Genomic DNA, 27,648 nt, shown 5'->3' with positions numbered 1-27,648 from the left:
AGCACCAAACACGGGTTAACTATGTCCAAGGCTAGCTCCTGGCTCTGCACTGAGGAATTGCTTGTGGTGGTGCTAGGGGGACCATATTGGGGATGAACCCGGTCAGCTGTATGCAAGTCAAAGGAACTTCTCCCTGTACCAAGGCTCTGACCCCAAGGACTGTATTATTTGATCTTCACCCTTGGTGACTCATTCTTGTAATTGGATTAACGGGTAGCATAAAGAGTGCCACTCCCGATGTATAGTGAGGATGCTGCCTTCAGGCGAGTGGCCAAACTTCAGTGGTCCCCTGCACCCACCCCAGAAGTGATATTTTTTTTAAAGAAATATTTTATTGAATCACCGTGAAAAAAAGAAAAAAAAATTACAAAGCTTTCAGGTTTAAGTCACAGTCAAATACTGATTAAACCCCCATCCCTTCACCAGTGCACATGTTCCACCACCAAGAACCCCAATACACCCCCCTCCCACCCCACCCCCCATCTAAGTAGCTAATGATATTCCCTTTATTCTCTATATACTTTGAGTACATTCCATATTTCCATTCCCTTTATTCTCTATATGCTTTGAGTACATTCCATATTTCCACGATAGCGGCCGCGCGGTTTTGGGTTTCTAATATTTTACCCAGCAGTGATTCTTGAGCACAGAGCCAGGAGTAAGCCCTGAGCACAGCCAGGTGTGGTCCCAAAAACAAAAAACAAAACAAACAAACAAAAAAACAAAAACAAAAAATGAAGACACGGGGAGGCTGGAGCCTGGTTAGGCCCCTCGGTGGGGCTTGGGGGTGCTCTGTGGCCCCTCGCCTTGCTCCTGCCCTTATCCGACCCAGCCCAGGCAGAAGAGCAGGAAACAGCCAGTTTTTTCCTTTACACAAGATCATTCAGTCGAGGGGCTGGAGCGATAGCACAGCGGGTAGGGCGTTTGCCTTGCACGCGGCCGACCCGGGTTCAAATCCCAGCACCCCATATGGTCCCCTGAGCATGGCCAGGGGTAATTCCTGAGTGCAAAGCCAGGAGTAACCCCTGTGCACCGCCAGGTGTGACCCAAAAAGAAAAAAAAAATGATTATTCAGTCGAAGCCCGTGGGAAACATATACTGAGAATCCAATCAATGAGCTGTGAACTGTTTCCAATATTTGCTCCAATCCGTGTCCTGTGATTGAGCACTATCTCTGACACGGTTTCCCCAGAATACCATTTCTCCTTCAAAGCCTCTGTGTATTTCTGAGCTGCTTTAATTTAAAAATGAATTAGGCTAAAACAAAGACAGTCACCACTATGGCTAGACAGGATCCTTCTAACCTGTGGTGGTCTGGGGGGAGGGGGTGTCAAGTGTGGAGGTCACCCCCGTGTCCACTCCTTCAGTGTACGGTCTTGCACACACGCTTGCCGGGTGAGATGTGGGTGTCAGCAGCCATGGGGTGGTGTCCGGAGCCATCTGCATCCTGTCCTGATGGTTCATTCTCAGGGAAATGGGGAGCAGGAACTGTGCTGGAGCTGAGCACTGTGGGAGGAGTGGACGCAGCCTAGAGAGGCAATGAAGATGCACAGATCCTAAGGGGAGGCTCTGGGGGGACAGGATCAGCACTGTGGCTTTTTCAGACGGCGCCCAGCCAGTGGCGCTCTGGGCTTGTTTCTGGCTGTGCGCTCAGGGATTCGTCCTCCCCGGCTTGGGGAACCGTGTACGGAGGCCGGGATGGAATCTGGGTCAGCCAAGAGCAAGGCAAGTGCTCTCTGAGCTGTCCTATCGCCCCAGCCTCCATGAGGACAGCAGGATTCGAATCCTTATAGGAAAAGACCCAGAAGGGTCCCCCCAGTACCCCAGTCCCACCCCAGCCCTGTACCAGGTGAGGACGCAGCAAGACCACCAGCTCGCCAACCAGCAAGAGAGGTTGCAGCGGAGAACTAATTGCCGGTGCCTGGATTTGGTTTTTGTCTCTTGGGTTTTATTTCTGTTTGTTTTGCTTGCTTTGGGGCCACACGGGTAGTCCTCAGGGCTTACTCCTGGCTTTGTGCTCAGGGGTCACCGTTCTTGGTGATCAATGGATCATATGTAATGCCTGGGGTTTGAATCAGGGTTGCAGCTGGTGGGACTGCATGTGACACAAATATCATACCATACAGAATATACACATGTACATATATATCACTGTATCACTGCCGTCCCGTTGTTCATTGATTACTCAAGCGGGCACCAGTAACGACTTCATTCGTTCCTGTCCCAAGCTAGTAGTAGCCCAATAGTGTCTGCTCGCTCCAGTGGAACACAAAGAGCACGTTATTGTTACTGTTACCATTTTTTGGCATATCAAGTATGTCAGGGGTAGCTTGCCAGGCTCTGCTGTGCGGGCGGGATATCCTGGGGAATTTTAAGCATGTATATAAGAGAATATAAGCAAGTATTTTAAAACCAAACACACGTATGCATATACATATATATGCATATATATGCATATACATATACATGTGTATATATATGCATATATATATATCACTGTCACTATCATCCCGTTGTTCATAAATTTGCTCAAGCGACCACCAGTGACGTCTCCACTTGTTCTTACTGCTTTCGGCATATCGAATACGGCATAGGTAGCTTGCCAGGCTCTGCCATGTGGGCGGGATACTCTCGGCAGTTTGCCGGGCTGTCCGAGAGGGGCGGAGGAATTGAACCTGGGTCGACCACCTGGAAGGCAAACGCCCTACCACTGTGCTATCGCTCCAGCCCGTATATATACAAACGCTGCCTGGGCCTCAGACAGTCCCTGCCAGGGCAGGAAGTGCCCGTCTGTTGTGGTAGCTGCTCATTTCCACCTCTTGGATTCTGTCTCTTGTCTGATGCACAAACTCCATCCCTTGTTTCCGGGGATTATGCTTTCCTTTATGTGTTGTGCTTATGATGGTTTCTAATGGTTTCCTTAGTCCTGAAAATTGTTGCCCAGTGAACCCAGAACACAAACTTTACAATAAAACACTGAGCTCTTGGGCTCTTGAGAGGGAACTCTCTAGAGGGCGTCTTTGTGTGTGATGATCTGGCCAGAAATTTCTAGCATGCGCACAGGGCGGGTTGTGCATGCTAGAAGCAGTAGCCTGGGCAGACTAGCCCTATGCTGGGACGCTCTGCACTTTAGACCAGAGCTGCATTCTGGACTCCGGGCTGGGGATGCTCTGGCACCCGGTGTATGGCAACACTTGGGACCATGAACCACTTTGCAAGCTCTCAGGAGGTTCAATAACAGCTTTTGGAAGGATGAGGATTCCCTGGCCTGCAGACAATCTCAGGGCCCTGGGGATAAGAAGAGAAACCCAGGGGTGGGCGACCGGAATGCTGCAGGGGTGGAGCTCGAGTCTTGCCTGGCCTGCAGCAGCCGAGCCAGGGGTTTGCACACCCTCCCCCAGGTGTCAGAGCTGCAGCCCTGGCTGAGCCCACCGCAGCCGGGAGTGAAGCTGGTGCCCCCCAGCTCTGCTGTGTCCAAGGAACACCACATGCTGCAGCAACCATTGACTGTCTGGTACATGCAGCAAGTCTAGGACCACCGGCAACCTGCGATGACTCCCCAAAGCAGGAGAAAGCAATTCAAGCTCCTCCTTCATTGGATACTGTGACCTAGGGCACAGGAAAAGTGAAATGTTCCTCAGATTTCTTTCTAAAATGAAACTTTTCGTTCGTCAATTATAATCTTTGAACGAGAAAAAGATGAGAGGATCTCAGGAATCTGGAGTTCCAACCTTTGTCGAAGGTCAAGAATCAGGGCTGCTGTCTCATTTGCCAAGACATCAAAAAACAGATGGGCCAGACACATAATACGATTCAGAGACAACTGTTAGACTAGAGCTGTTACCGACTGGATTCCACGGTACTTCAAAAGACCTCGTGGCTGCCCTCGTAGGTACGAGATGGTCAGACTTCTTTGTCAAGATCCTGAAAGAAGAGTATGAGGCTCTTCCCATTCCTGGAGTGAGCAGATATCATTGGGCTACCCTAGCACTCTACAGGGACGAATGGAGACGTTACTGGCACCCGCTTGAGCAAATAAAAAATCAAGGGGAAGACAATTGATACAAGTGATACAATTATAATCTTTGTTTTGTGATTCTGGTTGCTGGGCCTGTGGTGCTAGTGAGGTTCTCTTGGCTCTGCTCAGGGGTCACTCCTGGGGGAGCACACAGATGGGGAGGCAGGGATTGAACCCCGCTGACTGCACGCAAGGCAAGAACCCGACCCCCTGTGTTCTCTCTGGCCAAGGGATAATCCAGTCAAGATTATAGCAACCCAAAGAGCAGCAGGACCCCCGAGAAAGAACCGACCTCCCCCAGTTCACACATCCATGGGCAGCACCCCTCCTCCTGATCTTCACCCCCCCCACCCCATGCATGCTAGAAATTTCTGGTCAGGTCACACACAAGGACACATTCTAGAAAGTTCCCATTCATTGAGCCCAAAAGCTCAAGGGCTTTATTGTAAAGTTCGGGTTCTGGGTTCACCGGGAAACAATTTTCATGGCTAAGGGAACACTAAGGGAACAATGAGAAACCATGATAAAAAAAAATACATAAACAAAGCATGATCTCAAGGAGCCAGGGATAGATTCCAGGCATTAGACAAGACACAGAACAAGGACCATAAGCCAGGAGTCCGTGGTGGTCCAAGGGCTTCATCTCCAGTGAGTGTTTCTGTCCAGCAGGAAACAGTGTCCGGGAGCACTGGCCTCCTGAGTGCAGGGACAGTCAAACTCAGCAGAACGCGGCCGTCCAGAGGCCTCAGGAGGGACGAGGACAGGAGGGCTCATCCCTGTAGGCTGGGAGTTTCCGCTGCCAATCTCATGGAGCTCGACCTTGTTCACGTCATGGTTCCGGGACTCCACATCCTCCGCCTTCTTCCCACCAAAGACCCAGTAGCCGGCGCCGGCCCCCGCCAGCAAGGCCAGGCCGAGGTAGGCGTTGTAGGTCATGGCGGTCAGCATCAGCAGGTAGCTCAGGGCCAGCTGGAGCACGTGCAGCGCCGTCTGCAGGAGGTGAGCGGCACTTAGCCTCTTGGGGCAGGTTCCTGGTCTGGAGAAAGCCGAGCACTGGGCGTGGAGCCTCTCTCGAGCTCTCTTGAGTCCCTCGTAGCACAGGGCCAGCAGAAACACAGCCACAAAAGCCAGGGCCATAGCCGCAGCCGAGTCGATCCGCAGCCCCGCAAACAGCAGCTCCACGTTCTTGTAGCCGAAGTAGAAGGTCATGGGCATCGAGTGTGTGCCGCCGCTGTGGGAGTGGGGCCCCGAGGTGGCCGGGGGCTGCTGAGGAGGGGCCGGGGTGCTGGGGTGGCCCATGGTGCTCATCCCGGAGTGATGGTGCGAGTGGTCCATGGTCCCAGGAAAGCTGTGTCCTAGAAGATTCTGGAAGGATGCTGGAGTCCTGCACTGCAGCCTCTTCTCAGAGTCTCTGGCAGTACCAAGTAAGGCTCCTCAGAGCCCTGCTTCTTATGGACACTGGGAGGAGACCCTCCCTGACCCTCCCTGACTCTACCTTGAGACCCACCCTAGAGACCCTCCCCAGAGACCCTGTCTGAGAGATCAACTTTTCAGACCAGTCTTGCTGGTCACAATGACTAAAATTTCAAAACAAACAAAAAGAGAAATAATATTCTCAGCTCTATCCAGGTTTCATTATCGTAGGAAGAGAATTGATCCTTCTCCAGGTAAAGCAGTTCCTCTTCTGACTAAAATGCAATCTTTTTTCTTTTCCTTTTGGTTCGGGGCCACACCCAGAGACGCTCAGGGGTTCCTGGGGTCCTGCACTCAGGAATTGCTCCTGACAGTGCTTGAGATGGGATGCCAGGGATTGAACCAGGTCAGCCCTGTGCAAGGCAGGTGCCCTACCCGCTGTACATCGCTCTGCCCCTCTTAAGTGGGTTCACGTGAAGCAAAATAAAGCCCAAGAATGTGGCGAAAGCTGATTTCAAAATACCATGATGACAGTGACGGAGGCTCTGGGCAGGTCCAGTGTAAGTTCTCTGGGTGCTGGAGATGCGGTCTCCAGGAGGCGGGGCCTTACCAAGTTCAGTGCACACGAGTTTGAAGACATGGGGGCTGAAGAGCCCACCTTCCAGATGGCTGTGGGGTGAAATACTCCCCAAATTGTTGGCTACTGGACAGAGAATTGAGGCACAGAAGAAGAGGACACAAAAGCCAGAGAGGCCAAGCACAACCTAAGCAGCACATTTCCACACCTGGCTGCCCATGCATAAATCCTACATTTGGAACCCGAGACATAGTACAGGAAGTAAGTGCCTGCCTTATTGCAAATAACCAGAGCCTTTGGCCTCTAGCAGCTCGTAATGTGCCTTGAGCTCTGCCAGTACTCATCTCTGAGTATCACTGAGTGTGGTTCTACCACCCTCCAAACACTGTAGCACTGTAGCACTGTCATCCCGCTGCTCATCGATTTGCTCGAGTGGGCACCAGTAACGTCTCCATCGTGAGATTTGTCGTTACTGTTTTTGGCATATCGAATACCATGGGTAGCTTTCCAGGCTCTGCTGTGTGGACAGGATACTCTCAGGAGCTTGCCAGTCTCTCCTGGGCTCTTTGAGAGGGACAGAGGAATCGAACCTGGGTCAGATGCGTGAAAGGCAAACACCCTACCACTGTGCTATTGCTCCAGTTCAAGGTAAACTAAAGAAGCTATTAACAGTAATTCTGAAAGCATAGGAAGAAAAAGGACCTTTTTTGAGTTCACAAACAAATTTAAAAAAATCACCCAATCCCACAATAGTGGAGATCTGAACATAGAAATGCTACATGTGTAACTAGTTGAAAAAAGAACAGAAATATGTGACCCTGTACTTTGGGCATAGTTATTATAAATGGCCTGAGATGGTGGATTCAGGAAACAAGGTCCTTGAAGCAACTATCAAAATTCTGTCTGGAAAAAAATCTTTATGCCACCCGTTAATCTCAATTGATCGTCACCAAGTGTGAAGATCAAAAAACACAGTCCTTGGGGTCAGAGCCTTAGTACAGGGAGAAGTTCCTTTGACTTGCATACAGCTGACCAGGTTCATCCCCAACATGGTCCCCCTAGCACCACCACAAGCAATTCCTCAGTGCAGAGCCAGGAGCTAGCCTTGGACATAGTTAACCCGTGTTTGGTGCTCTGCATTTCATCTGCTCCCCTGAGCCTGTGTGGAATGATTTCTTTTCTTTTCTCTTCTTTTTGTTTTATTTGGGTCACACCCGGCGATGCACAGGGGTTACTCCTGGCTCTGCACTCAAGAATTACTCCTGGCAGTACTCGGGGGACCACATCGGATGCTGGAATTTGAACCCAGGTTGGCCGGGTACAAGGCAAACGCCCTCCCCACTGTACTATCGCTCCAGCCCCTGGAATGACTTCTGAGCACAGAGTAATCCCTGAGCACAGCCAGTTGTGGCCCCAAAATCAAAAACCAAGAAGGGCTACTTTAGTAGGATCTCACAAGGCCCACATCCTAAATCCATCACAGCCAGATTTGGATTCCGCAGACAACTTTCTAGGGCAATAACCATTAAGTCACTAGCAATAGTTTCTGATTCATTTGGATTCACCTGGATATCAAACTCTATAAGAACCTTGTGCATTGAATTTTGATATACGCTTCCTATTGTACCAGACATGTGTTTCCATTTATATTCCTCATTTATTTTGAGGGGCTGAGGTTCCCCCATGGGACTGGAACCAAATCATATTATGTGTCCAGCCCATCTGATTTTCGACACCTTGGCAAAGGAGGCAGTGTCCCTGATCTTCAATCGTCGATGAAGTTCAGAACTCCGGATTCCCTCTCTACTTGAGTGAAACATGATACTCCAAGCACAGGTCTTTCGATTCCCCTTTGGGATACCCAAATAGCATTATCCTGTTTTCATAGGGCCCAGGCCTCTGAGGTATATGCTAGTGCAAAAAGAACGGTGGAGTCAAAAAGATGTGCCCAGAGCCAGAGGTTCTTTGTCCTCTTAACCACTTCTTCGACACTCTTGAAGGCGTTCCACTCTCCCCTCAGTCATTGGCTCACCCATCTCTGCCCTCTACTGTGTCTTTCCAATGTGTCGCCCCAAACAAAGACACCAAAGTTTGCATCAAAGAGCACAAATACTCAGGCATTTATTGTCAGTTTGGCTTCTGGGTCTATGAGAATAACAAAGGCCTTTGGCCGAAGCTCAGGTGGAAGGAGACCATCCCCTTCCATGCCCGCACCAGGATAACCCCAGAGGAACAGAAACCAAGCAGGAACACGGTCCCCAGGGGAGCCAGGAGGGGGTCTGTGCATTAGATAAGACACGGAAGTGGACCTTAAATCCAGGGGACAGGGCGGTCAGGGGCTTCATCTCCTGTGAGTGTTGCAGCTCATTGGGAACCAGAGGCCAAGAGTAGCTGCCAAGGTAGCTCTGTGGTAGTCAAAGTCATCCGAACAGCTGCCACCCACGTGTCTAGTCGAGGAGCCTGTAGGGGCAAGGAATATGGTCTCATCCACCCAGCGGGGCTCAGTTTCCACTGTCACTCTTGTGAGCTCGACCACAACCTCGGGAAGAAAGGGACTCTTACCGGAAGAGAGAGACTCATACTCATTACTGGTTGGAATACCAACTGGGCCTGTCTTCTTGGAAAAAAATATGGGGATTGTTTTTCAAAGAAATACTTAAAATGGAGATCTTGTGACCCAGGAGTACCACTGATGGGAATATACCCAAGGGGCCAAAAACACACAGCAGAGACACCATATTCACTCCTCTGTTCATTGTAGCACCAGTCATAATGGCCAGAATCTGAAAACAACCCAAGTACCCAAAAATAAATGAGTGGATAAGGAAACTATGGTATATCTACACAATGGAATACTATACAGCCTCTAGGAAAAATAAAGTCATGAAATTTGCTTATAGGTGGGTGAACATGAGGTTATTATCATGCTGAGTGAAATGAGTCAGAGGGAAGGGGATAGATGTAGAAAGACTGTACTTGTTTTGGGATATTAAAAAAAAAACCCACATAGCAGGAGACGAATACCCAAAGACAGAAGGAGTGAGAGCCCGGAGTTCGAGTCTCTGGTTGGAGTCTTGCGAGAGTGCAGGTGTGGCAGAAGGGGAGGCGTGCAGTCAGGGCAGAGAAGGGACCACTGTGACTGTGATAGTGGGAAACGGTCACTCTGGACAAGAACTGAGTGCTGAAAGGAGGTAAAATGATATAAAGGATAACCTTTATCCTTTATAAACCTTCTGTCCTATAGAAACCTACAATGCCTAGAGGAGAGGGAGAGAGACAGAGACAAAGGGAGACAGACACAGAGATAGAGAGTGAAGTGCTCTTCCGAGGAGATAGTATACAGTGAGGATGCTTGTTTTGCGGGTACCTGGCCAAACTTCATGGTCCCCTGTACCCACCCAGCAGTGATCCTTGAGGACAGAGCCAGGAGTAGGCCCTGAGCACAGCCAGGTGTGCCCCGAAGCCAAAAGAGTAAAAGTGCTCCTTTAGTAGGATCCCACATTAGCCAGTCACCCGCAAAGGCCCACATCCTAGAACCATCACAGCCAGATTTGGATTCCGCAGACAACTTTCTTTGGCAATAACCATTCAGTCGCTAGCAATAGTTTCCGATTCATTTTGATTCACCTGAATATCAAACTCAACAATACCCTTGAGCATTGATTTGTAAATATGTATCACTTTGAACCGGACAGGATTTTCCATTTATATTCCTCATTTATTTTTAGAGGCCGGAGTTCCCCCATGGGACTGGAGCCAGCAGGGCCGTGCCAGGCTGTGTTTAGGGAGCCGTGAAAGGGACAGAGCCCCGGCCCCAAGCACAACAGTGAGACACAAACCCTCGTGACACCCTTCTCGCTCTCAATCTACATTTCTACCCATGAGGTGTTAGAATTTGCCTTTTCTTTTCTTTCCTTCCCCCCCACACCCCAAATATCTGTGCCACTGCTCAGGAAAAAATCCCAGTGGTGCTTGGGGCTTAGTCCTGGCAGTGCCCAGGGGCCATATGTGGTGCTGGGGATGGAGCCCAGGCCAGCCACACGGGAGATCAGCGCCTTCCCGCTGTGCGGTCTCTCTCGCCAGAGTCCCCGTGTCCGCACACTCTCGGCAACACGCTGCAGGAGGGTCCTCCCAGGTCTTTAATTCAGCAGGACCCTGGCATCGACCCAACCAAGCACAAGGCGACCAAAGCAGTGACTGGAGACTCGCAGACGGACGGCCCTGAACCCCGGGTGGCCACCCTCAGTGCAGAAACGAGGCCTGGGGAGTCACGGGGTCGGCACAGGTCCCGGGGTGGGACTAGGAGGGCGCGGTCAGCAGCAGGTGTTGGGAGTCTGGGGAGGGTCTGGGCCGGCACAGTCTCCCCGAGGATGACTCTGAGCTGCAGTGAGATGGAGTCACGGGGACGGGTCAGAGCCCAGAGCGTCTGGTCCCCGCCTCTTCCCCAGGGATCTGGGCAGGGACAGGCCTGCGCCCTCAGTCCTGTGTGGGGAAGCAGCTGCCCGGGGCTGGGCCAGGCTCTGCCCGTAGCCCCCGGGACAGGACAGGCACAGAGTCACCAGGGGAGGCTGCGGGAAAAACACGGCAGGGGACAGAGTGTGTCTGGGCTGTGCTGCCAGTCCCGTGGGAGGCGCAGAGGTGCCCCTGTGTCCCCTGCGGCCGAGGTTGGCCTCCTGAGGTCTCGGTGTGCCGGTGGCTTGGAGGACTCGGCTCCCGCTGGCCTGGCTGCAGGGCCCGTTTCCTCCCGGGGTTCCCAGCGGCCCTTCCCTGGGGCTGTTCCCGCCTGAGGAGGTTTCACAGAGGCCACTTTGGCTGATGAACTTGTGGCAGCCGGTCGGGCCTGTCCCCTGCTGAGCTCCTGCTCTGTCCTTATAGAGATTCAGTGACCAGAGGGTCACCTGGTGTCGGTCCCTTCAGGGCCTGGAGCTCCTTTGTCACAGCTTATCAGCGGGTTTGCGGGTCACAGGCTCTCCCCTTGGTTGTTCATCGGGGGTTGTTTCCTCTGAGTTGGCGTCTCTGTGGTGGTTGGTATGGGGGCCACCTGCTGGGATGCTCTGGGGGTAATACTGGCTCATCTTGCCCCCGAAAGTGTTCAGGGAACCCTGCATAATTACTGTCTTTGCAGCTTTTCTCTAGTTGAAGTATTTGCATAATTTGCCTTAGTTTTTTTCGGACAGAATTGTGATAGTTGCTTCAAGGACCTTGTTTCCTAAATCCACCATCTTGGGTCGTTTATAATAACTAGACGGGAAGTATAGGGTCACATTTTTATGTTCTCCTGTAAACTATCGCTGGGGCGAGGCACAGCGGGTACTGTGTCTCTGGTTCCAGATGTAGCATTATGTTTGGGCAGTCAGTGTGAAAATGTGCTGCTTAGGTTGTGCTTGGTCGCTCTGGCTTTAGTGTACTCTTTTCATGCCTCAATTCTCTGTCCAGTGTCCCACAATTTGGGGAGTATTTCACCCCACAGCCATCTGGAATGTGGGCTCTTCAGCCCCCATGTCTTCAAACTCGTGTGCACTGAACTTGGTAAGGCCCCGCCTCCTGGAGACCGCATCTCCAGCACCCAGAGAGCTTACACGGCCCAGCCCAGAGCCTCCGTCACTGTCATCATGGTATTTTGAAATCAGCTTTCGCAACATTCTTGGGCTTTATTTTGCTTCACGTGAACCCACTTGAGAGGGGCAGAGCGATGTACAGCGGGTAGGGCACCTGCCTTGCACAGGGCTGACCTGGTTCAATCCCTGGCATCCCACTCAAGCACTGTCAGGGGCAATTCCTGAGTGCAGGACCCCAGGAACCCCTGAGCGTCTCTGGGTGTTTCCTTTCCAAAAGGAAAAAAACGATCACATTTTAGTCAGAAGGAAGAATTGCTTTTCCGGAGAATGATCCATTCTCTTCCTACGATAATAGATAATACCTGGATAATAATATTACCTGGATAGAGCTGAGAATATTATTTCTTTTTTTGTTTATTCTGAGATTTTAGCCATTGTGACCAGCAAGGCTGGTCTGAAGAGTTGATCTCTCAGTCAGGGTCTCTGGGGAGGGTCTCTAGGGAGGGTCTCTAAGTAGAGTCAGGGAGGGTCAGGGAGGGTCTCCTCCCAGTGTACATAAGAAGCAGGGCTCCAAGGAGCCTTACTTGGTGTCTGCCAGAGACTCAGAGAAGAGGCTGCAGTGCAGGACTCCAGCATCCTTCCAGAATCTTCTAGGACACAGCTTTCCTGGGACCATGGACCACTCGCACCATCACTCCGGGGTGAGCACCATGGGCCACCCCAGCACCCCGGCCCCTCCTCAGCAGCCCCCGGCCACCTCGGGGCCCCACTCCCACGGCGGCGGCGCACACTGGATGCCCATGACCTTCCACTTCGGCTACAAGAACGTGGAGCTGCTGTTTGCGGGGCTGCTGATCGACTCGGCTCTGGCCATGGCCCTGGCTTTCCTGGCTGTGTTTCTGCTGGCCTTGGCCTACGAGGGACTCAAGAGAGCTCGAGAGAGTCTCCGAGCCCAGTGCTCGGCTTTCCCCAGACCAGAAGGAAGCTGCCCCGAGGAGACGCCCCGGCAGCAGCTGCTGAGCGCCGCTCACCTCCTGCAGACGGCGCTGCACGTGCTCCAGCTGGCCCTGAGCTACCTGCTGATGCTGACCGCCATGACCTACAACGCCTACCTCGGCCTGGCCTTGCTGGCGGGGGCCGGCGCCGGCTACTGGCTCTTTGGCGGGAGGAAGGCGGAGGACGGGGAGTCCCGGAACCATGACGTGAACAAGGTCGAGCTCCATGAGATTGGCGGGGGAAGCTCCTGCCCTGCGGGGATGAGCCCTCCCGTCCTCGTCCCTCCTGAGGCCTTCGGATGGCAGCTGTGACGACTCCTGAGCTAAGAGGACGCTGCTCCTGGACACTGTTTCCTGGTGAGCGGAAGTGAAGCCCCAGGACTGCTCGGGACTCCTGCTTTATGGTCCATGTTCTGTGTCTTGTCTAATGCCCGGACTCTATCCCTGGCTCCTCAAGATCATGCTTTTGTTTTTGTCTTGTGGTTTTGATGCTTTCTCATTTTTTTCTTAGTCATGAACATTATTTCCTGGTGATCCCAGGATTCAAACTTCATAATAAAACCCTTGAGCCTTTGGGCTCAATGATTGGGAACATTCTAGAGTGTGTCCTTGTGTGTGATGAGCTGTCCAGAAATTTCTAGCCTGCAAACAGGGTGGGTGGTGAAGATCAGGAGGAGGGCGCTGCCCGTGGATGTGTGTTCTGGGGGAGGTTGGCTCTCTCACGGGGGTCCTGCTGCTCTTTGGATTATAATGATCTTGTCAAATCAGAAGATTATATTGGCCAAAGAGAACAAACGGTTAGTTTGCTACAGCTGGGTTCAATCCTTGCCTCCTCATGTGTGCTCCCCCAGGAGTGACCCCTGAGCAGAGCCAAGAGAACCTCACTAGCACCACAGGCCCGGCAACCAGAATCTCACACATAAAAAAGAGTTTAACTGGTGGGGGAAAAGAAAAGTTTCAATTTAGAAAGAAATCTGAGGAACATTTCTCTTTGCCTGGTGCCTAGGTCATCACATCTAATGAAGGAGGAGTTTGAATTGCTTTCTCCTGCTTTGGGGAGTCTCGGGGGTTGCAGTGGTCCTAGACTTGCCGCATGTACCAGACAGTCAATGGTTGCTGCAGCATGTGGTGTTCCTTGGACACAGCAGAGCTGGGGGGCACCAGCTTCACTCCCGGCTGCGGTGGGCTCAGCCAGGGCTGCAGCTCTGACACCTGGGGGAGGGTGTGCAAACCCCTGGCTCGGGCTGCTGCAGGCCAGGCAAGACTCAAGCTTCACCCCTGCAGCATTCTGGTCGCCCACCCCTGGGTTTCTCTTCTTATCCCCAGGGCCCTGAGATTGTCTGCAGGCCAGGGAATCCTCATCCTTCCAAAAGCTGTTATTGAACCTCCCAAGAGCTTGCAAAGTGGCTCATGGTCCCAAGTGTTGCCATACACCGGGTGCCAGAGCATCCCCAACCCTGAGTCCAGAATCCAGCTCTGGTCTAAAGTGCGGAGTGTCCCAGCATAGGGCTAGTCTGCTCTGGCTACTGCTTCTAGCATGCACCACCCGCCCTGTGCGCATGCTAGAAACTTCTGGCCAGATCATCACACATAGGAACACGCTCTAGAGAGTTCCTACCCATTGAGCCCAAGAGCTCAAGTGTTTGTTGTGAAGTGTTTATCGTGAAGTTTGGGGTCTGGGTTCACTGGGCAACAATTTTCATAACAAAGAAAAGGATAAGAAACCATCATAAGCACAACACACAAGCGAAAGCATAATCCCAGGGAGCCAGAGATGGAGCCCATGCATTAGACAGACACAGAATCTGAGAACTAGAAACAACTGCAACAAAGACTGCACTTCCCGCCCGCAGGGACTGTCTCAGGCCCAGGCACTGTCTGGGCCAAGTATGTATGTATATATATGTATATATGTTATGTACATGTTCACAAGAGAGGCCAGTGGCATGGGGAGCTCTATCTCTCCCACCGCCCGCGTTCCGTAGTCTCACGCCACTTCCCCCAGTGTGAGACGGGATGGAGGCTGATGGAGACGGGCAGGTGAAGGAAGGTACGAGTGCCAGGCTGGTCGGTGTCAATTGCAGTTTATTCCAATTTCCGTTCCCGTTCTGCTTCTCTCTCTCTCGCTTCTGTGTGTTCCCCCTGCTTCTGTGAGTTCTCCCTTAATTCTCCTGCAGCATCAGTTTATATAGCAATCACATAGGATGGTGACACAAAGGTGGGTAGGAACATTAGTACCTCAACGAAGAGGTAAGACCACTCCTCAAGGAGAAAATCTCATCTAAGAAGATGACTAAGAGATCTGCTCAAGGGTGGGATCCAAACAAGGGTGTGTTGCTTTCTCCTTTCTCCTTTCCTCAGCTAGTAATCCACTTACATAGTTGTAGTGAATCTACTTCTAATATTTCTAGCAATGTCATTCTGTCTGAGCACAGTAAGAGATATAACCATAAAGTTTGGTTCTTCCTGAGGACATCTCACTCTACATTCCAGACCACAGTTCTCAGGCCAGGTTAATCTTGCTAACCCCAGCAGGGTCCTAGTCTCGTTACCTTTGCATCATGACAGCATTTGACCATGATCATGTCCTCAACTTATAGTTGAGTATTGTGGTGCTTTGGCCTGGCCCATTTCGATGCCTGGGTAGCTCACAGCTTGCCCTGGGTCAATCCCGACCCTTGTCAGGACCCTGCTTTTGGGGTGCTGGGAACTAAGGGCAACTGAGTTGAGAAAGCAGATGCCCAGGAGTAAATATTATTTGGAGTCAGTCAACTCCCAAGTTACAAAGCATAATATTAACTGTCTTCCTGTGTCCATACAGAAAGGACATTGCTTTAAGGTAAACTTTGCAAAAGACACTAACTTGCGATACAAATTCAGAGTCCTTAGAAGGATCTGATCTTACAACAGAATCTGATTAGGGAAAAGGTGATTAACTGGTTGAAAAGGAGGATGCAGAGAAGAGTTTACAGGTAAACAAAGGAATGGGAGTGTCTTGGGAGCACTGTGATGGGTGTAACCGGAAAAACCTAAGTTCCCTGCAACAAGGCTGAAAGGATAAACCCAATGTTCTACAGTTATGTATGTATGAGGTATGATATTTGGATCACATGCAGTCCCACCACCTGTAAAAACCCTGCTTCAAACCTCAGGCATCACATGTGATCCGTTGAGCACAGTCAGCAGTGACCCCTGAGCAGAGCCAGGAGTAAGCCCTGAGGATTGCCCATGTGGCCCCAAAACAAGCAAAGCAAACCAAAATAAAACCCAAGAGACAAAACCGAAATCCAGGCACCGGCAATTAGTTCTCCGCTGCACTCTCCCTTGCTGGTTGGCGGGCTGGTGGTCTTGCTGCGTCCTCACCTGGTACAGGGCTGGGGTGGGACTGGGGTGCTGGGGAGACCCTTCTGGGCCTTTTCCTATAAGGATTCTAATCCTGCTGTCCTCGTGGAGGCTCGGGCGATAGCCCAGCTCAGAGAGCACTTGCCTTGCTCGTGGCTGACCCAGAGTCCATCCCGGCCTCCGTACATGGTTCCCCAAGCCGGCGAGGACGAATCCCTGAGCGCAGAGCCAGAAACAAGCCCAAAGCACCACTGGCTGGGCGCCGTCTGAGAAAGCCACAGTGCTGATCCTGTCCCCCCAGAGCCTCCCCTTAGGATCTGTGCATCTTCATTACCCCTCTAGGCTGTGTCCACTCCTCCCACAGTGCTCACCTCAAGCACAGTTCCTGCTCCCCATTTTCCTGATCAGGAGAAGATGCAAATGGCTCCGGACACCACCCCATGGCTGCTGACACCCATATCTCACCAGGGCAAGCGTGTGTGCAAGACCCTACACTGAAGGAGTGGACACGGGGGTGACCTCAACACTTGACACGCACCCCCAGGGACCACCGCAGGATAGAAGGATCCTGTCTAGCCATAGTGGTGAGCTGCCTTTGTTTTAGCCTAATTCATTTTTAAATTAAAGCAGCTTAGAAATACACAGAGGCTTTGAAGGAGAAATGGTATTTTGGGGAAACCGTGTCAGAGATAATGCTCAATCACAGGACACAGATTGGAGCAAATATTGGAAACAGTTCACAGCTCATTGATTGACAATCTCAGTATGTATTTCTCATAGGCTACAACAGAATGATCTTGTGTAAAGGAAAACACTGGCTGTTTCCTGCTTTTTTTTCATGGTTGGGTGGAATCGGGGCCGCAGGAGCAAGGCGAGGGGCCACAGACCACCCTGAGCCCCGCCGAGGGGCCTAACCAGGCTCCCGCCTCCCTGCATCTGAGGAACAAACCATCCATTGAAGTCCAGGCTGGTCATCATTGGGGTGCCCTCGGGCCCCAGAGCACAGCCGGGGGAGCCCTGGGCAGCGCCGGGTAAGCCCAGCTCTGCTGGAGCACCGAGAGGGCGACTAACTCTGATGCCCGCAGGCTGCAGCTCTCCCTGTGCTGTCCGGGCTTGGCCTGGGTGAGCCTCAGTCCCCTGCCCGGTGTCCCCAGCTGCCGGGGAGGAGGGGAGCCTGTCTGGGTGCAGGGCCCAGACGCCATGTCCTTGGGGAGAAGGTCGGGTCCCTGGCCCGTGTCTCTGGGCAGCGAGCCTGGGGAGAGACGTCTGCTGCTCAGTGTCCGTCCATGTTCCCCGGGACAGCAACGGCTGGGCTCGGGCACTGGGTGAGGTGCTAGGCTGTGGGCAGGGCGGGGCAAGGTCCCTGAGCTGGCTCCTGTACGGCTGTCCCTGCCAGACATGCAGGGTGAAGCCTGCAGACCCAGGCACCACCAACATGGCACACGGACCACCAACATGCATATCGGGCCTGGCACTAAACCATCATGCACAGAGCAGGGCCGAGTATCTCCGGGACTCCTCTTCCTTTTTCTCCCCTTCAAAATCCCAAACTCTCTTCATTCACTTGCTAGGCCTTACACTGTGCTCAGGGTTCCTCCCAGGCGGTCTCAGGGGCCCAGCACGGAGAGCTGAGGATCAAACACAGATGACCCGTGTGCAATGCCAGAGCCTTATCCCCTGAACCTTCTCTCCAGCCCTGCTGCCTTTGCTGGGGACCATGCAGGTAACCAAGGGAAGGGAGAGAGTTCAGGGTGGATTCAAAATAGAACGTTCGCTCCCCTTACTGCCACTATTGCCCATGCAATCTTTAATTTTTTAAATTTTCACAAAGTTGTTCACAATCATTGATGACATTCAGTATTTCAACACCAATCCCACCACCATTACACCTTCACACCACCATCATTTAGAGTTATCCCACCACCACTCAAGCCTGCCCACGGGCAGATGCTGGATCATTTATTTTGTGTTGCTTGTGATGAACAGTATGAGATGTCTGTAAGGGTCTATCTCACAGCGATTCAACAAAAAAAGTAAAAAAACAAATGAGACATTGCACGGTCACCTTAGTAGCATGCATTCCTGGGAACTCAAAGATTTTAAGTAATTGCAGTCCAGACAGATCTCTGCAGCCTGTTGCTCTCTTCCAAGATTAATTTGTGAGTCCCAGGATCCTGGTCACTAATGCCCTTCAATGGCACCCAGAGATAGTTCTGATGACAAAACCTTAATGCAAGAAGGAGCAGGATCTGTATTTTTTCCTGCTTTTTGGGTCACACCGGCAATGCACAGCGGTTACTCCTGGCTCTGCACTCAGGAATTACCCCTGACGCTGCTTAGAGAACCTTATGGGGTGCTGGGATACTAACCCGGGTCAGCCGCATGCAAGGCAAACGCCCTACCCGCTGTGCTATCATCCAGCTCCAAGAAGGAGCAAGATCTAGAAAAGATCCAGTCACTCTCAAAACCATCCTTGGACACTCTCCACTCAGTCCCTGGCTGGCCCACCCACCTCCACTGAGTCCTTCCAGAGCATCGACCCCCAAAAATGACAAAAGAGTACACCTCGAAGAGCACACACACTCAGGAGTTTATTGCCAAGTTTGGTTTCTGGATTCGCTAAAAATAACAAATATACTTTGTCCCCCAACAATTCGGGCTGACAGAGCTCATCCCTTTCCATCCCTTCACCCGGGTAACCCCAATACACCCCCAAATCAGTGAAACAAAGCAGGAACAGTCACCAGAGGAGCCAGGTTCTGGGATGTGCATTAGAGGAGACACAGACCCAGGGAGACGGGGCGGTCCAGGCGCTTCCTCTCCTGAGTCCAGCTCATCTGGAAACAGCTGCCAGGAGCTGTCGCCACGTGAGCCCAGAAGAGTCAAGCTCACCAGAATTGCTGTGATCCAGAGGCGTCAAGAAGATGCTGTAGGGACGAGGACGGGAGGGCTCATCCCTGCAGGGAGGGTCAGTTCCCACTGCCAACATCATAGAGCTCCACTGTGTTCACATCATGGTTCCGGGACTCCCCGTCCTCCGCCTTCCTCCCGCCAAAGAGCCAGTAGCCGGCGCCGGCCCCCGCCAGCAAGGCCAGGCCCAGGTAGGCGTTGTAGGTCATGGCGGTCAGCATCAGCAGGTAGCTCAGGGCCAGCTGGAGCACGTGCAGCGCCGTCTGCAGGAGGTGAGCGGCGCTCAGCAGCTGCTGCCGGGGCGTCTCCTTGGGGCAGCTTCCTTCTGGTCTGGGGAAAGCTGAGCACTGGGCGCGGAGACTCTCACGAGCTCTCTTGAGACCCTCGTAGCCCAGGGCCAGCAGAAACACAGCCACGAAAGCCACGGCCATGGCCAGAGCCGAGTTGATCAGCAGCCCCGCAAACAGCAGCTCCACGTTCTTGTAGCCGAAGTAGAAGGTCATGGGCATCGAGTGTGCGCCGCCGCCGTGGGAGTGGGGCCCCGAGGTGGCCGGGGGCTCGTGAGAAGGGGCCGGGGTGCTGGGGTGGCCCATGGTGCTCATCCCGGAGAGATGGTGCGAGTGGTCCATGGTCCCAGGAAAAGTTGGGGCGCTGGTGTGGCCCAGGGTGCTCATCCCAGAGTGATGCTGCGAGTGGTCCACGGTCCCAGGAAAAGTTGGGGTGCTGGTGTGGCCCATGGTGTTCATCCCGGAGTGATGGTGACAATGGGCCATTGTCTCAGGAATGGATGTGTCCTAGAAGGTTCTGGAAGGTTGATGGAGTCCTGCACTGCAGCCTCTTCTCAGAATCTCTGGCAGACACTGGTTAAGGCTTCTCTGAGCCCCTCCACTCATATATCCTGGTTGGAGACCCTCCTTGCCCCTCCCTGCCCCTCCCTGATCCTTCCCTGGCCCTCCCTGACCCTCCTTAGAGACTCTCCCTGGAGTTTCTCCCTCTGAGCCAATCTCAGATGGAAAGCCTCCATGGAAGTAAATTTTTTTTTTTTTTTTTTGCTTTTTGGGTCACACCCAACATCATTGCTCAGAGATGACTCCTGGCTCTGCACCAGGAATTACTCCTGGTGGTGCGTGGGGGATCATATGGGATGCCGAGGATTGAACCCAGGTCAGCCGCGTGCAAGGCAAACACCCTCCCTGCTGTGCTATTGCTCCGGCCGCCTCAATGGAAGTAATTTTTAAAAATCCAAGACAGGAAAAAACATATCATTTTTTTTTCCCAGGAAGGAGAACACATTCTTATATTATGCTCTGCATCAGTAACACTCAGGAGATGCAGACCAAAGCAAAAATGAGAGATCATCTCACACCATAGGCACTGGCACACTTCAAAAAGAACAACAGCAACCACTGCTGGGACTTTTGCAGGAAGAAAGGGACTCTCATTCCTTGTTAGTAGGAATGCCAACTGGGCCTCACTCTGGAAAACAATATGGTTATACCTCAAAATAGAAGCAGAAATGGAGTTGTTTATGACCCAGCAATACCACTTCTGCGAATATACCGGAGGGACCAACAACACACAGCAGAAATGCCATGTTCACTCCTCTGTTCATGCAGCACCAGTCACAATAGCCAGAATCTGGAAACAGCCCAAGTACCCAGGAATAAATGACTGGATAAATGACATAAATGACATCTACACAATGGAATACTACACAGCCTCTAGGAAAAATAAAGTCATGAAATTTGCTTATACACGGATGGACGTGGAGAGGATCATGTGGCATGAAATAAGTCAGAGGAAGGGGACAGATATTTGCAGAAGATAAAGATAAACACATAGCATGAAACTAATACCCAAAGGCAGTAGGAGTGAGGGTCAGGAGGACTGGTCTGTGGTCAGAAGTTGGCCACTAGTGCGGGTGGAGTGGGCTTGAGGACAACAGTTAGGCTGGAGACGGGGCCACTGTGACAATCCTGGACATGAACTGAGTGCTGGAAGGATGTAAGGGATATACAAAATAACCTTTCAGTATCTGTACTGCAAACCTACAATGCCTGGAAGGGGAGTGAGTGAGGGAGGGAGGGAGGGAGGGAGGGAGGGAGGGAGGGAGGGAGGGAGAGGGAGGGAGGGAGGGAGGGAGGGAGGGAGGGAGCGAGGGAGGCGCAGGTTGGGTGTTGGAACATCTTGTGACTGAAATCCAATCATGAACAACTCTGTAACTGTTTCTCAACGTGATTAAAAATGGCAACACTTTTTTTTCAGTTACCGTTAGTTTTCTTCTTTCATTGTTCTGGGCGTGTAGTAACAATCCACTTTGGTGCCGCTAAGGAAGCAGTCATGCCTGAAACCTCAGTGTGGGCTTGGTCATTGGCACACCCAAGTCTGTTCATGGCTGTTGAGTCCCATTTCTCACCAATGTGCCATCAGATTAAGTACATCTTTTTTTTTCCGTTTACCTTTGTTTTGGAGGGGGCAGGGGTGTGGGAGATTGAGTCAGACCTCCTGGTGCTCAGGGATTATTCCCAGCTCTCCATTCAGAGATGACACTTTCCCTCCATCACTTCAGCCACCAGCAGGCTCAGGGGACCTTATGGAGTACCAGGAATTGAACCCAGGTCACTGGGGTGCAAGGGAATCACCCTAACTGCTGTCGTATGACACTGGCCCCCCAATTAAGTACATTTTGAGTAAAGTTAGGGATGAAACATCAATATGTGTTTATATGCCCACCACCCCCAAACCTAGTTGGTGAGTTTATGGTGGAAGGAGGTGGAACAGTCTATACGTGTTTTGAGACCATACTAATGACATGCAGATGAGTTTGGACTCAGTTCTCTTTTTTAATAAGAAAAATGGTCAATAAACTGAAAATAACTTTTTTTAAAAAAAAAAGAAGTTAAATAAACAATAGAACCAGAGCTCTTCAGGGCTGGAGCGATAGCACAGTGGGTGGGGAATTTGCCTTGCACGAGGCTGACCCAGGTTGGATTTCCAGAATTTTATCTGGTCCTTGGAGCACCGCCAGGAGTTATTCCTGAGTGCATGAGCCAGGAATAACCCCTGTGCATTGCCAGGTATGACTCAAAAAGAAAAAATTAACAAAAAAAAACCTCTAGAGCTCTTCAAATTATACATGTAATATATATAAAACATATAATTTAAGTATATATGATTTGAATATATTTTTAATATGTGGCATATTGCATATACCATATATCATATATACATATCATATATTAGAGAAAAATAACTCAGGAGTCTGTCTACAGATTCTCAGGTATGGGGTGATGAAGTATAGCAGAGGCTGTGTATTCATGCCTAGTACATGCAAGACTGGGCGTTATTTTCACTTGAGAGGGACCCAATCAGTAAAAGGTGTAGTCCTGGGGATCCCTGGGGCCCACCCATCCCAGAGGCCTGGCATGGCTGGATGGAACACTTGGTCTCAGTTCCCCAGATCCAGGCCTGTATGACTGACAAGTCCCTCCTACGCCCAATAAGCACCCCCGAAAGAAACCATCAGCAGCATTTTCTGGTTTTGTTTTTTGGGGGCCGTAGCTGACAGTGCTCAGGGCTTCCTCCTTGCCCTGCGCTCAGGGTCATTCCTGGTAGGCTCCAGGATATCCCGTGGGAGCCTGCAGAGGTGCCCCTGTGTCCCCTGCAGGCCGAGGTTGGCCTCCTGAGGTCTCGGTGTGCCCGTGGCTTGGAGGACTCGGCTCCCGCTGGCCTGGCTGCAGGGCCCGTTTCCTCCCGGGATTCCCAGCGGCCCTTCCCTGGGGCTGTTCGTGCCTGAGGAGGTTTCACAGAGGCCACTTTGGCTGATGAACTTGCGGCAGCTGGTCGGGCCATATGTGGTGCCCGGGATGGAGCCCAGGTCAGCCACACGGGAGATCAGCGCCTTCCCGCTGTGCGGTCTCTCGCCAGAGTCCCAATGTCCGCACACTCTCGGCAACACGCTGCAGGAGGGTCCTCCCAGGTCTTTAATTCAGCAGGACCCTGGCATCGACCCAACCAAGCACAACGCAACCAAAGCAGTGACTGGAGACTCGCACCCGGACGGCCCTGAACCACGGGTGGCCACCCTCAGTGCAGAAACGAGGCTGGGGAGTCACGGGGTCGGCACAGGTCCCGAGGCGGGACTAGGAGGGCGCGGTCAGCAGCAGGTGTTGGGAGTCTGGGGAGGGTCTGGGCCGGCACAGTCTCCCCGAGGATGACTCTGAGCTGCAGTGAGATGGAGTCACGGGGACGGGTCAGAGCCCAGAGCGTCTGGTCCCCGCCTCTTCCCCAGGGATCTGGGCAGGGACAGGCCTGCGCCCTCAGTCCTGTGTGGGGAAGCAGCTGCCCGGGGTTGGGCCAGGCTCTGCCCGTAGCCCCCGGGGCAGGACAGGCACAGAGTCACCAGGGGAGGCTGCGGGAAGGACACGGCAGGGGACAGTGTGTCCGGGCTGTGCTGCCAGTCCCGTGGGAGGCACAGAGGTGCCCCTGTGTCCCCTGCAGGCCGAGGTTGGCCCCCTGAGGTCTCGGTGTGCCCGTGGCTTGGAGGACTCGGCTCCCGCTGGCCTGGCTGCAGGGCCCGTTTCCTCCCGGGGTTCCCAGCGGCCCTTCCCTGGGGCTGTTCGCGCCTGAGGAGGTTTCGCTGAGGCCACTTTGGCTGATGAACTTGCGGCAGCTGGTCGGGCCTGTCCCCTGCTGAGCTCCTGCTCTGTCCTTATAGAGACTCAGTGACCAGAGGGTCACCTGGTGTCGGTCCCTTCAGGGGCTGGAGCTCCTTTGTCACAGCTTATCAGTGGGTTGGCCGGTCACAGGCTCTCCCCTTGGTTGTGCATCTGGGGGTTGTTTCCTCTGAGTTGGCGTCTCTGTGGTGGTTGGTTTGGGGGCTACATGTTGGGATGCTCTGGGGGTAATTCTGGCTCATCTTGCCCCCGAAAGTGTTCAGGGAACCCTGCATAATTACTGTCTTTGCATATATTCTCTAGTTGAAGTATTTGCATAATTTGCCTTAGATTTTTTTCGGACAGAATTGTGATAGTTGCTTCAAGGACCTTGTTTCCTAAATCCACCATCTTGGGTCATTTATAATAACTAGACGGGAAGTATAGAGTCACATTTTTCTGTTCTTCTGTAAATTATCGCTGGGGCGAGGCACAGAGGGTACTGTGTCTCTGGTTCCAAACGTAGGATTTATGTTTGGGCAGTCAAGTGTGAAAATATGCTGCTTAGGTTGTGCTTGGTCGCTCTGGCTTTAGTGTACTCTTTTCATGCCTCAATTCTCTATCCAGTAGCCAACAATTTGGGGAGTATTTCACCCCACAGCCATCTGGAATGTGGGCTCTTCAGCCCCCATGTCTTCAAACTCGTGTGCACTGAACTTGGTTAGGCAGCGCCTCCTGGAGACCGCATCTCTGGCACCCAGAGAACTTACACGGCCCAGCCCAGAGCCTCCGTCACTGTCATCATGGTATTTTGAAATCAGCTTTTGCAACATTCTTGGGCTTTATTTTGCTTCACGTGAACCCACTTGAGAGGGGCAGAGCGATGTACAGCGGGTAGGGCACCTGCCTTGCACACGGCTCACCTGGTTCAATACCTGGCATCCCACTCAAGCACTGTCAGGGGCAATTCCTGAGTGCGGGACCCCAGGAACCCCTGAGCGTCTCTGGGTGTGGCCCCGAACCAAAAGGAAAAGAAAAAAGATCACATTTTAGTCAGAAGGAAGAACTGCTTTTCCTCGAGAACGATTGATTCCCTTCCTACGATCATAGATAATACCTGGATAATAATATTACCTGGATAGAGCTGAGAATATTATTTCTCTTTTTGTTTGTTTTGAGATTTTAGCCATTGTGACCAGCAAGGCTGGTCTGAAGAGTTGATCTCTCAGTCAGGGTCTCTGGGGAGGGTCTATAGGGTGGGTCTCAAGGTAGAGTCAGGGAGGGTCTGGGAGGGTCAGGGAGGGTCTCCTCCCAGTGTACATAAGAGGCAGGGCTCTGAGGAGCCTTACTTGGTGCTGCTAGAGACTCTGAGAAGAGGCTGCAGTGCAGGACTCCAGCATCCTTCCAGAATCTTCTAGGACACAGCATTCCTGGGACCATGGACCACTCGCACCATCACTCCGGGATGAGCACCATGGGCCACCCCAGCACCCCGGCCCCTCCTCAGCAGCCCCCGGCCACCTCGGGGCCCCACTCCCACGGTGACGGCGCACACTCGATGCCCACGACCTTCTACTTCGGCTACAAGAACGTGGAGCTGCTGTTTGCGGGGCTGCTGATCGACTCGGCTCTGGCCATGGCCCTGGCTTTCCTGGCTGTGTTTCTGCTGGCCCTGGGCTACGAGGGACTCAAGAGAGCTCGAGAGAGTCTCCGCGCCCGGTGCTCGGCTCCCCCCAGACCAGAAGGAAGCTGCCCCGAGGAGACGCCCCGGCAGCAGCTGCTGAGCGCCGCTCACCTCCTGCAGACGGCCCTGCACGTGCTCCAGCTGGCCCTGAGCTACCTGCTGATGCTGACCGCCATGACCTACAACGCCTACCTGGGCCTGGCCTTGCTGGCGGGGGCCGGCGCCGGCTACTGGCTCTTTGGCAGGAAGAAGGCAGAGCACGTGGAGTCCCGGAACCATGACGTGAACAAGGTCGAGCTCCATGAGATTGGCGGGGGAAGCTCCTGCCCTGCGGGGATGAGCCCTCCCGTCCTCGTCCCTCCTGAGGCCTTCGGATGGCAGCTGTGACGACTCCTGAGCTAAGAGGACACTGCTCCTGGACACTGTTTCCTGGTGAGCGGAAATGAAGCCCCAGGACTGCTCAGGGACTCCTGCTTTATGGTCCATGTTCTGTGTCTTGTCTAATGCCCGGACTCTATCCCTGGCTCCTCAAGATCATGCTTTTGTTTTTGTCTTGTGGTTTTGATGCTTTCTCATTTTTTTCTTAGTCATGAACATTATTTCCTGGTGAACCCAGAATTCAAACTTCATAATAAAACCCTTGAGCCTTTGGGCTCAATGATTGGGAACATTCTAGAGTGTGTCCTTGTGTGTGATGAGCTGACCAGAAACTTCTAGCATGCATGGGGGGGTCGGGTGAAGATCAGGAGGAGGGGCGCTGCCCGTGGATGTGTGTTCTGGGGGAGGTTGGCTCTCTCACGGGGGTCCTGCTGCTCTTTGGATTATAATGATCTTGTCAAATCCGGAAGATTATATTGGCCAAAGAGAACAAACAGGGGTAGTTTGCTACAGCTGGGTTCAATCCTTGCCTCCTCATGTGTGCTCCCCCAGGAGTGACCCCTGAGCAGAGCCAAGAGAACCTCACTAGCACCACAGGCCCGGCAACCAGAATCTCACACATAAAAAAGAGTATAACTGGTGGGGGGAATAAAAGTTTCAATTTAGAAAGAAATATGAGGAACATTTCTCTTTGCCTGGTGCCTAGGTCATCACATCTAATGAAGGAGGAGCTTGAATTGCTTTCTCCTGCTTTGGGGAGTCGTCGGGGGTTGCCGGTGGTCCTAGACTTGGTCCATGTACCAGACAGTCAACGGTTGCTGCAGCATGTGGTGTTCCTTGGACGCAGCAGAGCTGGGGGGCACCAGCTTCACTCCCGGCTGCGGTGGGCTCAGCCAGGGCTGCAGCTCTGACACCTGGGGGAGGGTGTGCAAACCCCTGGCTCGGGCTGCTGCAGGCCAGGCAAGACTCAAGCTTCACCCCTGCAGCATTCTGGTCGCCCACCCCTGGGTTTCTCTTCTTATCCCCAGGGCCCTGAGATTGTCTGCAGGCCAGGGAATCCTCATCCTTCCAAAAGCTGTTATTGAACCTCCCGAGAGCTTGCAAAGTGGTTCATGGTCCCAAGTGTTGCCATACACCGGGTGCCAGAGCATCCCCAACCCTGAGTCCAGAATCCAGCTCTGGTCTAAAGTGCGGAGCGTCCCAGCATAGGGCTAGTCTGCTCTGGCTACTGCTTCTAGCATGCACCACCCGCCCTGTGCACATGCTAGAAACTTCTGGCCAGATCATCACACATAGGAACACGCTCTGGAGAGTTCCTACCCATTGAGCCCAAGAGCTCAAGTGTTTGTTGTGAAGTGTTTATCGTGAAGTTTGGGGTCTGGGTTCACTGGGCAACAATTTTCATAACAAAGAAAAGGATAAGAAACCATCATAAGCACAACACACAAGCGAAAGCATAATCCCAGGGAGCCAGGGATGGAGCCCATGCATTAGACACAGAATCCGAGAACTAGAAACAACTGCAACAAAGACTGCACTTCCCGCCCACAGGGACTGTCTCAGGCCCAGGCACTGTCTGGGCCAAGTATGTATGTATATATGTGTATATATGTTATATATGTATTCACAAAAGAGGCCAGCAGCGCAGTGAGCTCTATCTCTCCCACCGCCCGCATTCGGTAGTCTCACGCCACTTCCCCCAGCGTGAGACGGGATGGAGGCTGATGGAGACGGGCAGGTGAAGGAAGGTACAAGTGCCACGCTGGTCAGTGTCAATTGCAGTTTATTCCAATTTCCGTTCCCGTTCTGCTTCTCTCTCTCTCTCGCTTCTGTGTGTTCCCCCTACTTCTGTGAGTTCTCCCTTAATTCTCCTACAGCATCAGTTTATATAGCAATCACATAGGATGGTGACACAAAGGTGGGTAGGAACATTAGTACCTCAACGAAGAGGTAAGACCACTCCTCAAGGAGAAAATCTCATCTAAGAAGATGACTAAGAGATCTGCCCAAGGGTGGGATCCAAACAAGGGTATGTTGCTTTCTCCTTTCCTCAGCTAGTAATCCACTTACATAGTTGTAGTGAATCTACTTCTAATATGGCTAGCAATGTCATTCTGT

The 27,648-nt window shown here is 52.4% G+C and overlaps 4 protein-coding genes across 4 annotated transcripts; 2 read left to right on the top strand and 2 right to left on the bottom strand.

Moving 5' to 3' along the window:
• Nucleotides 1–4,657: 4,657 nt before the first annotated feature.
• LOC129403353 (high affinity copper uptake protein 1-like) lies at nucleotides 4,658–5,353 on the bottom strand. Its single transcript, XM_055130302.1, has one exon. It carries the CDS (start codon nucleotides 5,351–5,353, stop codon nucleotides 4,658–4,660), a length of 696 nt encoding a protein of 231 aa, XP_054986277.1.
• A 6,887-nt stretch (nucleotides 5,354–12,240) lies between these two features.
• On the top strand, nucleotides 12,241–12,873 carry LOC129403352 (high affinity copper uptake protein 1-like). The gene has a single exon (XM_055130298.1). The coding sequence runs from the start codon at nucleotides 12,241–12,243 to the stop codon at nucleotides 12,871–12,873; it is 633 nt and encodes a 210-aa protein (XP_054986273.1).
• Nucleotides 12,874–18,872: 5,999 nt separating this feature from the next.
• Nucleotides 18,873–19,442, bottom strand: LOC129403351 (high affinity copper uptake protein 1-like). The gene has a single exon (XM_055130297.1). It carries the CDS (start codon nucleotides 19,440–19,442, stop codon nucleotides 18,873–18,875), a length of 570 nt encoding a protein of 189 aa, XP_054986272.1.
• Nucleotides 19,443–24,906: 5,464 nt separating this feature from the next.
• LOC129403350 (high affinity copper uptake protein 1-like) lies at nucleotides 24,907–25,539 on the top strand. Its single transcript, XM_055130295.1, has one exon. It carries the CDS (start codon nucleotides 24,907–24,909, stop codon nucleotides 25,537–25,539), a length of 633 nt encoding a protein of 210 aa, XP_054986270.1.
• Nucleotides 25,540–27,648: the final 2,109 nt, after the last annotated feature.

Source organism: Sorex araneus, chromosome 3 (genome assembly GCF_027595985.1).
Source record: "Sorex araneus isolate mSorAra2 chromosome 3, mSorAra2.pri, whole genome shotgun sequence".
Classification (NCBI taxonomy): Eukaryota; Metazoa; Chordata; class Mammalia; order Eulipotyphla; family Soricidae; genus Sorex; species Sorex araneus.
The sequence above is the reverse complement of the archived record's forward strand: the minus strand, read 5'-3'. Positions and strand labels throughout refer to the sequence as shown.